The 11,676-nt window shown below is 46.9% G+C and overlaps 2 protein-coding genes across 2 annotated transcripts; one reads left to right on the top strand and one right to left on the bottom strand.

Moving 5' to 3' along the window:
* Positions 1 to 294: 294 nt before the first annotated feature.
* On the bottom strand, positions 295 to 4,953 carry ppp2r2ca (protein phosphatase 2, regulatory subunit B, gamma a). The gene is made up of 9 exons (XM_076145638.1): positions 4,890 to 4,953; positions 4,288 to 4,385; positions 3,973 to 4,156; positions 3,441 to 3,553; positions 3,119 to 3,296; positions 1,511 to 1,675; positions 1,200 to 1,369; positions 790 to 881; positions 295 to 592 (listed from the first exon to the last, which is right to left on the bottom strand). The coding sequence occupies exons 1-9, from the start codon at positions 4,951 to 4,953 to the stop codon at positions 295 to 297; spliced, it is 1,362 nt and encodes a 453-aa protein (XP_076001753.1).
* A 1,816-nt stretch (positions 4,954 to 6,769) lies between these two features.
* hpf1 (histone PARylation factor 1) lies at positions 6,770 to 9,814 on the top strand. The gene is made up of 8 exons (XM_076145583.1): positions 6,770 to 6,835; positions 7,180 to 7,354; positions 7,907 to 8,093; positions 8,279 to 8,377; positions 8,508 to 8,661; positions 8,934 to 9,021; positions 9,126 to 9,298; positions 9,518 to 9,814. Exons 1-8 carry the CDS (start codon positions 6,797 to 6,799, stop codon positions 9,650 to 9,652), a joined length of 1,050 nt encoding a protein of 349 aa, XP_076001698.1. The 5' UTR covers positions 6,770 to 6,796; the 3' UTR covers positions 9,653 to 9,814.
* The last annotated feature ends 1,862 nt before the right edge of the window (positions 9,815 to 11,676 follow it).

Genomic DNA, 11,676 nt, shown 5'->3' with positions numbered 1-11,676 from the left:
CGCCAGTGGAGTGGGATTAAACACAGGTCTGGATGCGTCCACATAACACACACTTTCATGTAACTGCGCTGCTATTTTCCTCTCAAATAATTTACACCTAATTCCATCCTTCATCCTATGTTGCGTCTCTATAACACACACCTGTAAATTCATCCATACTCATCAATGCTCCCAGTAAGATATCCAGATATATTTCATTCACTGTGTGTTTGTGTTTGTGTGTTGTGTGTGTTTGTGACAGCGGGACAACAGCAGTGTGTTCATGTCTGCCACTAGCCGAGTTCTCCATCCGGGTCACTGTGTCTGCGCGTCCGGGTTGACGCGGTCCTGGAAGATGTACAGGTTATTCGTGGCGGCTATGGCGATGATATTCTCAGACGGGTGCCAAGCCATGTGCAGAATTTTCTTGGTGAAGTCCAAGCTGTCCACGCCCACGTCTCCACGGCGACGCTTGCCGCCGGTGTACACGCGTCTGGTCCGCAGCACGGCGCGTGGCTTGCTGCTCTCCCGCCACGCCTCCAGGGTCACACCGCGCCCCGTCTCTCTGTCGAACATCCGGAAGAAGCTGTTGTACGCCCCCGTCATGATCACGCTGAGGAGAGGAGAGGGAGAGGGAGATTGATATCGACATCTACAAAGCTTGTCCCTCAGATTGATTGAAATGCCAGATGCACACACACACACACACTCCTCCTTCAGTCTCAAAGGCACTGTAATCTACTTCCTGTATCCTCCAAACATCCTCTCTCTTGCTCTCTCTCTCTCTCTCTCTCTCTCATTGCCTTGTACCTGTCCGAGCTGTTCCAAACGCACTCAAACTTGTCAAAGATGCAGTCGTTCTCATACAGGGAGCACAGCTTGCTCCTCAAGTACTCGTGGACCTGGGAGTGATAGACAGTCAGACAGACAGTCAGTCAAATTGCAGAATGTAATCAGGCAACATGAAGATCCTGTATTCATTGATCACAACTTGATATTACATCATGATGTAATGTAAAGCTAAGTGGTTATGGTTTAACTATAAACAAATAAGATGTATGCTTAAGTATTAGCGTAGCATATTTTAATACAGTTTGCGTGTCAATTGAAATGTAAAGTAAAATAAATCTTGCTGTGATGTCATACTATCACATTATCCTTCTATAGAATGTGATAACCACTCACTCATGCTGCACAATAACAAACATGTGCTCTCTTACCTGGTATGTCTCCACAGGGCCCTTGTCCATGTTTAGGTCCCACACCTTGGCGGTGAGGTAATCTCTGGTCAGCAGGTAACGTCCGCTGTGGCTGAACTTCACGTCTGACACGGAGGAAATGATTTCTGAGAAGAAGGACCGGCTCCCAGGATCCTCAGGTTCCTCAAACACTGCACAAACACAGACGACATAGGAAGTTTACTGAGGTTAGATGTAATCTCTGTGGATCTATGTGTGTTCTACAGTGTTGTGTGATTGCATAGACGGCCTGTGATATACTGTGTGCTCCCTCATCACTGTGCTGTGCTCACGTTTGGTGTGTTTGTCGCAGAGGGCCGAGGCTCTCATGTCACAGAGGCGCAGGGTGCCCTTGCTGCTGCTGTACACAAACAGGTGGCAGTGCTGAGGATGGAACTCGGCCGCTGTTATCACCTCCGTCAGATCCTCCATGTTGGCTGGTTTAATGTCCACAATGTCTGAGAGGAACTGTCAGGGGACATACGTACAAGAGCTGCCTGGATGTACTGCTGAGTACATACAATACATGTTACAATGCAGCCTGTGTGATATATTAAATAAGGTATAGGGAACCAAAAGACACAGCTCCAATGCCTCCATCTCAGTTGCGCCCAGAACCAAATGAACCCATACCAACCCCAAACATGCGAGTACATTCTGCTCCTCTGGCTGATTCTATTTGTGGTATTCCTCTGTGTGTTAGTCGAAAGTGTACTGCTGACTAAATTATTTAAACTCTTCCATAGATGCTTCTTTGATTTTCTGGGTCAGCTTCCGGAATGGGACGGGAAATCACCAAGCGTACGCCGGCAGACACACACTACACACATGCACGCTCAGGGACGATACACAGCACTCTAATCCAAACATAAATCCAAACACGTATTTACATTAATTATAGATAAAAGATGGATTGAGATGAGCAGGAATGCAAAGTATAATTCTGTGTACAAAGAGGCAGAATGGTGTGTGTGTGAATGTAGTGAGGCCTGAGTGTGGGTGTATAGTTTGGCTGTCTGCAGTGGGCTGGTGGTACTTGACAGAAACACAGATTGGTAATAACTTTGAAATACAATGCCTCTCTTGATGGGGCCTGGTCTGTAACCGCTGTATCTGATGCGTACACAGTAAATGTGGCTCCGCCTTCCATGAGCCTCCGTGAACATACGGGGCGCCAGGTGGAACACAACAACGAGTTTGTATACCAAATGAGTTCTGTGCCACAAAATGGAAATGTTCACGACAAAACCACGTAGGAACCTGAATGCATTATGTCTAAAGAACAAAGAGCCGTCTTTTCATGCACATCATGCAGGCAAACGTGTGTGAGTTGCTGACTCTGCTGTGTATACGGTTACATTTACTTGATGGGTCAAAGCCCTGCACACTATCAGTAACACAGGGTTACTGTACCCTTGGTTTAAATGTATAGCTCAGATGATCACATTTCACCAATCAAATGCAAAAGATTACATTTAGCCTTAGATAAGATAATGATTTGTTGATATTATATAATATATTATCAGAATTTTATCTCCTGCAAAACGTTTCATGACACAAACAAATTGTTCATGTACCTTTCTTGTTCTTTACTTATCATAAAAAACTGAATATTACTTCAAGATTTTCTTTGTATAATTCATACACTAGATGTGATCACACACTCTAATACGAACATCACACTCACACTGTAACACAATACAGAACTGCTTTCATTTTGTTCAGTTTGGGGAACTTCATACTCTGTGAAACTAGAGATTCCTCCTCCGGTAGATGATCGGATTACACACCAAAATAAAACCAATTTAAAAAACGATCATTCCTTTCTATGAGCTGAATAACAGAAACCAGGCCACCATGATTTGAAAAATATAAGTCAATATATGTGTTAGGAAGGATACTGAAGCTGCGGTCAGTGATGCCCAAGTGCCACATGTTGATACGAAGGTCATCAGCGGACATGTACGTCTCCCCGTCGCTGTTGACTGAGATAGAGTTGACGTGGTAGGTGTGTCCATTGGAGAACACTCGCCTGGGACGGACCTCTACCATCAGATCTGTAGGTTTCAGCACCGGCACCTTGGAGAGGATCAAACCACAAAGCAACGAAAGAGAGGATGTAAGGAAGAAGTGAAAGAGAACACCAAAGGCCAATGTGTGTGTGTGTGTGTGTGTGTGTGTGTGTGTGTGTGTGTGTGTGTGTGTGTGTGTGTTTGTGTGTACCTGCAGAGAGGTGATGGTCGAGATGTCCTTGATCCGCCCCTCCTCATCTTTCAGGTTGTACCCCTCTGGTCTCTTGTCTCTCTCACTCACCTTCCACAGTTTAATGGTCTTGTCTGTGACGAGCAGGAGGAAGAACACATCAGAGGAGGTTGAATAACTTCAAATGACTCCCACCTCATGCGTGTGATCTGTGCGTCATAAACCTCAGGGCAAAGGGCGATTAAGTCTCAAGACTGCAATATGCTAAATGCCAGAGGATTTGATTGATTTGATTGGTTGATTGGTTTCTACTCTCGCAGGGCCTTGTCATTGTTGTGGACACCATTGTGACTCTAAATACTGGCCTGATGCTATGTCATCATAATGCTTGTTTTCAGCTGAGACCATTGATCAATCAAGACATTATCAATATGGGTCAAAGTTGATGCATAACCACAGTTATCTCATAATCAATAGAGGCAAACCTTCACATAGGACGTTTGATTGATCTGGAGGAGCTTCTGTTCTGGCTGTAATTAACTCTGCGTCTCACCGTTGGTGGAGAGGAGGAAGTGAGCGGCGTTCTGCTGTGGCAGCCATCTGATCTTGTTGATTTTCTCTTCAATCTCCAGACTCTTCAGATAGTCAAAGTCGGGCTCGTGGCTCTGGAACGTGCTGTAGACATTGTACTCCCCGGAGTCCCCCGTCTCCCCCACCTCCTCGGACTCCCCTTTAGACTGCCCAGGGCCAACAGAGGAATATAGTGAATGGTGAGAATGTACAAAGCAAAAAATTTACAATATATAGCAGTTAAACAATGCTGTATGTTTAAAATCCATGATAAGCAAGCTTTCCACGCCAAACTGACCTCAGTCTCTCTCTGGAAGATGACCACTCGGCCACCCTTATCGCCCGTGGCCAGCAGGTCCCCTGTCTGGTTGAATTCCACTGTAGAGATGACATCAGCTGAGGAAGATGAGAGGAGAATTAGACACTGAGAAAACTGAGAGGCAGAGAGAGAGAGAGAAAAAGAGCACAAAGTAAACAATGTGAAAGAATAGAAGAATGGAAGAGGAAGTAGTGGATCAATATAAAGAATCTTGTTCAGGGTTCTTCCTCATCAATCAGCTGCTATTGGCTCATTGAACTCCAAACTATGAAGCAACTACTCATCTTACTCAAAATGATTATCAGAGTGCAAACAAATATCAAACAGTATTTAAGTATTTGTGGTGTATCACAGTGAGAAGAAGATTGATTTGTTGGTATCTAAGAACACATCTAAGGTTAAAAGCAGACTCATCATTGCGTTGTGTCTTACTGGGTCGTCAGCAGGTCATTGGGTGATTGATCTCCTGATCCATTTCTAATACCAAGCAGCAGAGTTAATGCACCCACAAAGCTGTAATGAACCACTCCATCGTTATCTGACACCAGTGAGCCGGTGATGACAGCACACAGTCCATCTACCTTCAGTGACGTAGTCTCGCAGGAAGGTGTGGTTGATTTTGGGGCTCTCAGCGTCCTCGCCCATCTGAAGCCAAGGGAGGGTGACCCGCCAGCGCGCCCGTCCTGATGGGAAGGGTCCAAACCGTGCTCTCTCTCCCTGCCCAAGCTGCGCCCATGCTGCTAGGGCCTAGCGGAGCGGCCTGGAACAAGGCATCCTGGGAAACCGGCCGGCCGGAAGCAGAAGAGGCATGAGAGAGACAGGAACGGAGAGAGGAGAGAGAGCCGGATGTGAGAACGGGGGAGTCACAGGATATGAGGGACGGAGGATGATGCGGGAATTGAGGAGGAGAGGAAATAGAAGTGGGGAGGTACAAGAGAAGAGGAAGGGAGAGAGAGATGGACGGAGAGGCTGGCGGGAGCCGACAGGGGCAAAGAGAGAGAGAGAGAGAGAGAGAGAGAGAGAGAGAGAGAGGAGGGCTGTTGTCAGGTAGAGAGACAGATACATACAGATACATGCCAAAGGTGTGACCTTTGTTAAACATTCACGCTCGCACAGACGCACGTGTACAGACATGCAAGGCCCACTAGCAAAGCCAAGAGGAGGAGGATGACGGAAAGATGTCCACCACCTTCAAATGCAAGGAGACACAGCGAGTGAGTGAGCCCTGACAGAGCAATAACGGCAGCAATAACAGGATGAACAGGATGAATGTATGAAAATATCTACTGCATCATTCACCCGGCAGTGCTAGTAAACGGTCTGAGGGTGTGGTAGTCCTCTCTGCCTACTCTCCAGGTACTCTCCTCTCTCTCTCTCTGTTCCACACACACGCGCGCACGCTTCTCTACCAGATAGTCCTTGACAGAGAGCAGAGGAGAACGCGTTCATGCTGCATGAGGGAGGGAGACAGGCCTCAGCACGCCACCTACCAGTCTGCCTGCTACTGCTGCTGCTGCTGCTGCTGCTGCTATCCCTGTTGGTATGTGTGTGTCCTCTGCTGCAGTCTGCCACCCGAGCAGGCGTGTGTGTCTGAAGGAGGGAGAGAAGAGGGGGGGAGGAAACGAGAACAAGGGTGATGGTGAGAGGAGGAGAGGCAAAGGAGGAGAAAAGAGAGAGAGAGAGAGCAGAAGAGGGAGGGATGGAGTATGGAGGTCTGCTGATGCTGTAGAGCTGATTCTGTGCAGCATCCACTGTGTCATGGCAGCCTCCTCCTTCACTGGCCAATCACGGCACAGCTGTCACCAATGTATCCACCCACTGCAGGTGATGAGGAGGGAGAGGCCAGCAGAGGGCGCTGTTACACACTGAGGCCAGTACAGTTACTCACAACTCAATTCACTTTGTTATACTTTGGTGGAAGGACTTTCTGAGATGAAATTTGGAGAAATAACATTCTATTACAGCTATTTATACACCAAATAAGTGAAAATGTTGGAATGGAAACATACATCTTCCCAAACTTTTACATACGAATTTCCAAATTGGACATACAGTGCAGTATAATAAATCTCGACTCATCATTCAGCATCTGTGTGTACGTGTGTACCTGAGTATGAACGTGCGTGTGTGTGTGTGCCATCAAATGGCGGATAGTTGCTTCATCATCACATTTCCAGATGTCTGCAAAAACAATGATTTATGTTTTTTGTCATTTTGTATGGCTATTTGTTGACCAACACTACTCGTTGAGGCTTAGTGAAGAAAGAAGAAGAAGAAGAAGAAGAAGAATTTGCAGAACACTGTCATGTAATAAACCCCAGCATTTGTTATTTTGTACAATTCTCAGCTCTTTTTATTATTACACGTGCTGCAGTTCGCACCTCCGTCCTGTAGATGTCAGTAATAAGTTCTAACACGGCCTAGCAGGCGCTGCCGCTGCTTCTCGTTGTACAGAAGAAGACGCCGACCGGGAGACAAGAGGAAGAAAATGACAGGGCGCGCAAAAAGAAAACCCAAATCTAACCAGGTAACCTTCCTCTTTACAGCGCTCTGACCCGCCGAGCCAGACATGTTCACTTAGAGGAGAACTGAACCAGGCGAGGAGCGGCGCTGCGTGCGGGTTTAACAACCGCAAATAAATCTCTCTTTATCGGTGTGGGCAGAACGTTTGACACGCTGAGCATAAAGGTGGACAGCCGACAACATGGCGAGCAGCTCGGTCAATCAGAGCGGACAGATGTCGTTTGATACGCCAATGTCGCGGCAATTCACCGGCGACGAAACGCAACTCAACGCAACTTAAACGCCGTTGTTTTAAAACGCAAACCGTGACGCCGTGGTTGTTGTTTCTATCCCAATGTGTTTCATTAGGAGTCCGGTACAGGCAACGGGGAGACTAAGAAAGCCCGTCGGGATGAAGAAGCCTCGGCGGCGGCGTCTCAGGCTCAGCGGGACGAGCTGCTGCAGCGCTACAAGCTCCAGGTGCCGGAGGATCTCTACCACTTCTGGGATTTCTGCAATGAGCTGAGTCCGGACGATCCAAGAGGTAAACAGACCGCTTAGTTCTCTGTTACGAGACTGACATAGACGTTAACACATATCTGCCATTTATACATTTAAGGGAGAGCACGAAGAATGATACATTAATCTGTTCAAAGAGAAGAAAGGAGGAAAATGGCGTTCGTGAAGTCCGAGCAAATTTAATTTAAGTCACAAGTCTATCGGAACAAATCCAAATTCTTTTCTCTTGGACGCAGTAAATGTTTAGAATGAGACATGAGCTGCTCTGCCTCAAGCTCCGACTGCTCCAACAGGGAATTTATAAAATATTTAGGATTAAGTGGAGGAGATTCCAGCATTCTGCAAGTTCCTCTACTCTACAGGATAGGAGATGACGTCACACACTGCTTAGACTCTATGGCTGTTTACTCACAAATGAGGTTTTTAGCACAAGAGCAAGTTTTATGTCCTCCACTGTGGAAGATCCTCTCATTTTGATATTTCTGAGTGATTTCCTGTACAGAATGTGAAAGAAAACCCGTGACGACTGTCTGTACCTCACTTTGGCTGTCTTTGTAATGTTGTTATATTTCTGTAGGTGCACTGGTGGACACGCTGGGTTTGAGGCTGGTGGGTCCTTTTGACGTTCTCGCTGGAGCTCACAAAAACTCCCAGAATCCTCAGCCCAACTTTCACCTTCACTGGCGCTACTTTTACGACCCACCCGAGTTTCAGACCATACTCCTGGGAAATGAGGACAGCAAGCACCACATGGGCTATTACAGGTAAAACGCGCACACACACACACACACACACACACACACACACACACACACCGGTGAAGGTCCCTGACCACCTGTGCTGGGCTTTGTGTGAGAGACTTGATATTGTCAGAGTTTGTCGTAAACGTAAATAACAACACCTTTGAGCGTGGGGGTGGTGCGACTGAACTGTTCCTGAAACCCTCCAGAGACACTCCAGAGTCCCTGCCTTCGTTTGTTGGGGAGAATGAGGCGAAGAACGGCTGCACCATAAGACAGATGGGGGACAATGTGTTTGCTGCTGTCCAGTAAGTCCTGACTGCTACACACTGTTCATCCTAGAGAATACACTAACTGATCAGTCAAATTAAAGGGCAAGTCAATGTTTGTATATATAATCACACTCGTGCTGATCCCTGGGCTCATTCCTCCCAACAGCCTGTACCTGCTGAAGAAGACGAAGGAGAGGAGCAGCCAGAAGAAAGGGGGAGAAGCTCTGCAGAAACTGGAGGCCAAGCTGAAAGGCCGAGCGGAGACTCTGGGCTTCTCTCTAGAACAGAAGACCAAAAGCATGAAGCAGAGGGACAAGAAGGTACGAAACAGAACCGAGCAGAAATGTTACTGATGGTTTGGTGAACACACAGTCGGTAAACAGACAACAGAGGAACTCAACCTCCTTGCTGCAGCTGTAGAGGATCAATCAGTTTCTATTTTAGACTCACTGTTGGCTTCACTGTCCTCAACCCTCCTGTCACTCACCTGCATACAGTCTGATGCAGCAAATAGTTACATCCCTGAACATTTAAGTTACATGTGGGTCCTCAGCTGGACACTAGCTAACGGGAACCTCTTGCCACACCATAGGCAGTCACCAAAACATTCCACGGTGCAGGAATTGTTGTGCCGGTCGACAAGAACGACGTGGGATACAGAGAACTGCCAGAAACAGATGGTGAGTTCAGGCAGGTGCACGATGAAGCGAAGGTTTAAAGCTGCGTCTGTGATGTAAAAGGGATTTTCACTTCTCTCTGTTTCTCGTCAACTCTGTGTGTTCAGGCGATCTGAAGAAGATCTGCAGGGCCATCGCCGAGGCGCGCAACGACCAAGACCGGCTCAAAGCCTTCGGGCCGCTCCAGAAGATCATCACCTTTGTTCAGTTTGCCAATGACGAGTGCGACTACGGCATGGGTTACGAGCTGGGAATAGACCTCTTCTGTTATGGATCCCACGTGAGTCACATGTAGCTCCGTCACACCCACTCACCTGTCTGTGGCTTCCTCTCTCTTCTCAGGAATCTCAACTTGTTCAGTTCTTTGCATCTTAGATTGAATAGCTTTTGTTATAAGTGCTTCGAGCGAACAGATAAACATTAGCGAAAGGAGCTACACCAACACTCAAGCCGTAGATTCGGTCCATCGCTTACCTTCACTCTCCCGTCTCCCCTCCAGTACTTTCACAACGTGATCAAGCAACTCCTGCCCTTGGCCTACACTTTACTGAAGAGGGATTTGTTCGGCGAAATCCTGGAGGCCCACCTCTCCAGCCGCAACCACGACGACCTGGATCAACTCCCCGCCAAGTAAAAGACTCAGAAACCAACTTCAGCTCTAGTACCTATAAGCTTTCCCCATCACACGTTCTCCTCCTCAGTTATTTGTCAATGTTGTCGATGTTTTTTCTGGTGGTTTCCGTGCTGCTGTTATTAATTGGAACCAGTTGAATATGTTATTTGTAGGTAGTTTAATAAAGTCTAATTTTATATTTTTAAAACCTGCGTCTGTATCTGAAGTCATTGTGTGACAGTGTTGTGGTTTTGTGTCTGTACATTGTGTTATATAGTCAGTTATGGGAGTTAGTTACTTTTCAGTGTAATACTTTACTGCACTGGAGACAGGGGGCAGTGTGAGTTATAAACATTAGTGTCATGGCGAGTGTGTTCCTGAAAGCCACAGGCGTATTTAGAGAGCTGGGGGGGATGAATGAGTCATCACATCCGGCAGGTCAATAGACTCCATAGTCTCAGAAAGCATTTACATGGGTCAGGTAAAAGCTTTAGGAAGGTCGAGGCTTGTGGATTGAACTTATTCAGATATAATGCATTTATCCCTTTGTTTTGATTTATTGTTTAGGTGCAACACTTAAAATGGCACTTAGGCTGGAGTTCTCTGCAGTTATATGCTAATATGGGAAGGTTGCGCTCGTAGGAATCTATGGCTACACAAAGCAAAGGTGGCAAAGCCCTCTGGAACTTTCTGGGGATGAGCATAAGTCAGAATTTCATTGGCCAGACCACTGCTCAGTTCTCTGAAGAAGATATCCTCATTCTAGCTCCCAACTAAGGTGAGATCGATGTGATTTGCATGTGAACCGCTCTCCCTTCACCACAGGGGGGCGCCAGAGCCTCTCAAACGGACGGCAGTAGCAGCGGCAGGACAGAGCTCAGTGTCTGAAGGCCATACTGTAATAAAGACTTCCAAAATAAATGATTGATCGTAGAGAGAAGATTCCAACATAGACGCTTAAAAGCAATACAAGCAGTAAAGATAATTAGAATAGTTTAAGTGAAAGTAAAGACATGAGCTTTGTGATTGAAAAAATAAGTACAAAGTAAATACAAACCATAAAAGGGAGGATATGATTTGTTTGCACTTTCTTCTCATTGTCAGACCACCAAGCAGGGGACCCCGGACCACTGCTTTCACCCCCTTCTCCACTCGGCTACTCTGGTCGACATTGTTATTGATTTCCCCCTGTCAGCCTGCATTAGATTCCAACTCGGTGAGGAGAGGCAGGCCAAGGTGGAGGCGTACTGAGAGAGAGATTAGATTACACAGAAACCCAACCCAATGCGCTTGTGTGCGACGATGATTTCATTGTGTGAAGTCAGCCCCGGAGTTTGATTTTAGATAATTCGCACAGGACTGGAACATACCGTTAACTTTCCCCCCCTCCGTTACTGCTGCAGCACCGCGCCAGGCGGGGAGAGGAGCAACAAAAGCAAAACACAAGCGCACTACTGCCCGGTGGTGCATTCAAGTACCTCTGGTTAGCAAATCTTCAAGGCAAAATAGACCTTGTACCAAACAGGCTTCCAAATAGTCTATTTATAAATTAAGAATCAACTGATGCAGAGACCTTTTGCGCAAAATCTACCGCTGCAGTGTAGCCACAGTTATATGTCATTAAAATGCACCGCGAATAAACATTGAACAAGCAGTTAAACAGATTTATATTATCATAAACAATGGCCACGTATTCCGCCATCCACCAATAACACACCTACGTCACCTTCACTGTCCCCGCCCCCCTATATAGATATTTCGGGGGTTAAGAAAAGTGCAGTTGCTTATGGACGCGTATGTGTAGTTGTGCAATTTCCTACAGCACGAGAAAGCAGCATTGATTCTGCGGTGGTTCGTGCATGCGCATCGAGGCGCGCTCACGTGCCACACACATACACAATCCCAGAGGCTCCAGCAGGACCGGCAGCATCCCTGATCAGAGGGAGCGCTCGATTAGCTCTGACAGCCTCTAAGAAGCAACCGTGGAAGCTTGTTGGAACGTTAGATTCCAGACTGACTGACACCGCAGAATGTCCCCGGGCCCC

The sequence above is a fragment of the Genypterus blacodes genome, unplaced genomic scaffold (assembly GCF_046128005.1).
Source record: "Genypterus blacodes isolate CSIRO-AG114 ecotype Tasmania unplaced genomic scaffold, CSIRO-AGI_Gbla_v1 ptg000030l_1, whole genome shotgun sequence".
NCBI classification, from domain to species: domain Eukaryota; kingdom Metazoa; phylum Chordata; class Actinopteri; order Ophidiiformes; family Ophidiidae; genus Genypterus; species Genypterus blacodes.
Note: the sequence above shows the minus strand (reverse complement) of the source record. Positions and strands in the feature narration are given on the sequence as shown.

What these genes read in the sequence shown, in the direction of transcription:
- ppp2r2ca (XM_076145638.1), bottom strand. Translation starts at nt 4,953, where the DNA reads ATGGGCGAGGACGCTGAGAGCCCCAAAATCAACCACACCTTCCTGCGA. An exon ending in CTGCGACAAACACACCAAAC is followed by an intron (nt 1,370 to 1,510) that starts GTGAGCACAGCA and finishes GTGTTTGTGCAG; the next exon opens with TGTTTGAGGAACCTGAGGAT. An exon ending in GTTTGGAACAGCTCGGACAG is followed by an intron (nt 593 to 789) that starts GTACAAGGCAAT and finishes TCCTCTCCTCAG; the next exon opens with CGTGATCATGACGGGGGCGT.
- hpf1 (XM_076145583.1), top strand. Translation starts at nt 6,797, where the DNA reads ATGACAGGGCGCGCAAAAAGAAAACCCAAATCTAACCAG. An exon ending in AGAACTGCCAGAAACAGATG is followed by an intron (nt 9,022 to 9,125) that starts GTGAGTTCAGGC and finishes CTGTGTGTTCAG; the next exon opens with GCGATCTGAAGAAGATCTGC. An exon ending in TCTTCTGTTATGGATCCCAC is followed by an intron (nt 9,299 to 9,517) that starts GTGAGTCACATG and finishes TCTCCCCTCCAG; the next exon opens with TACTTTCACAACGTGATCAA.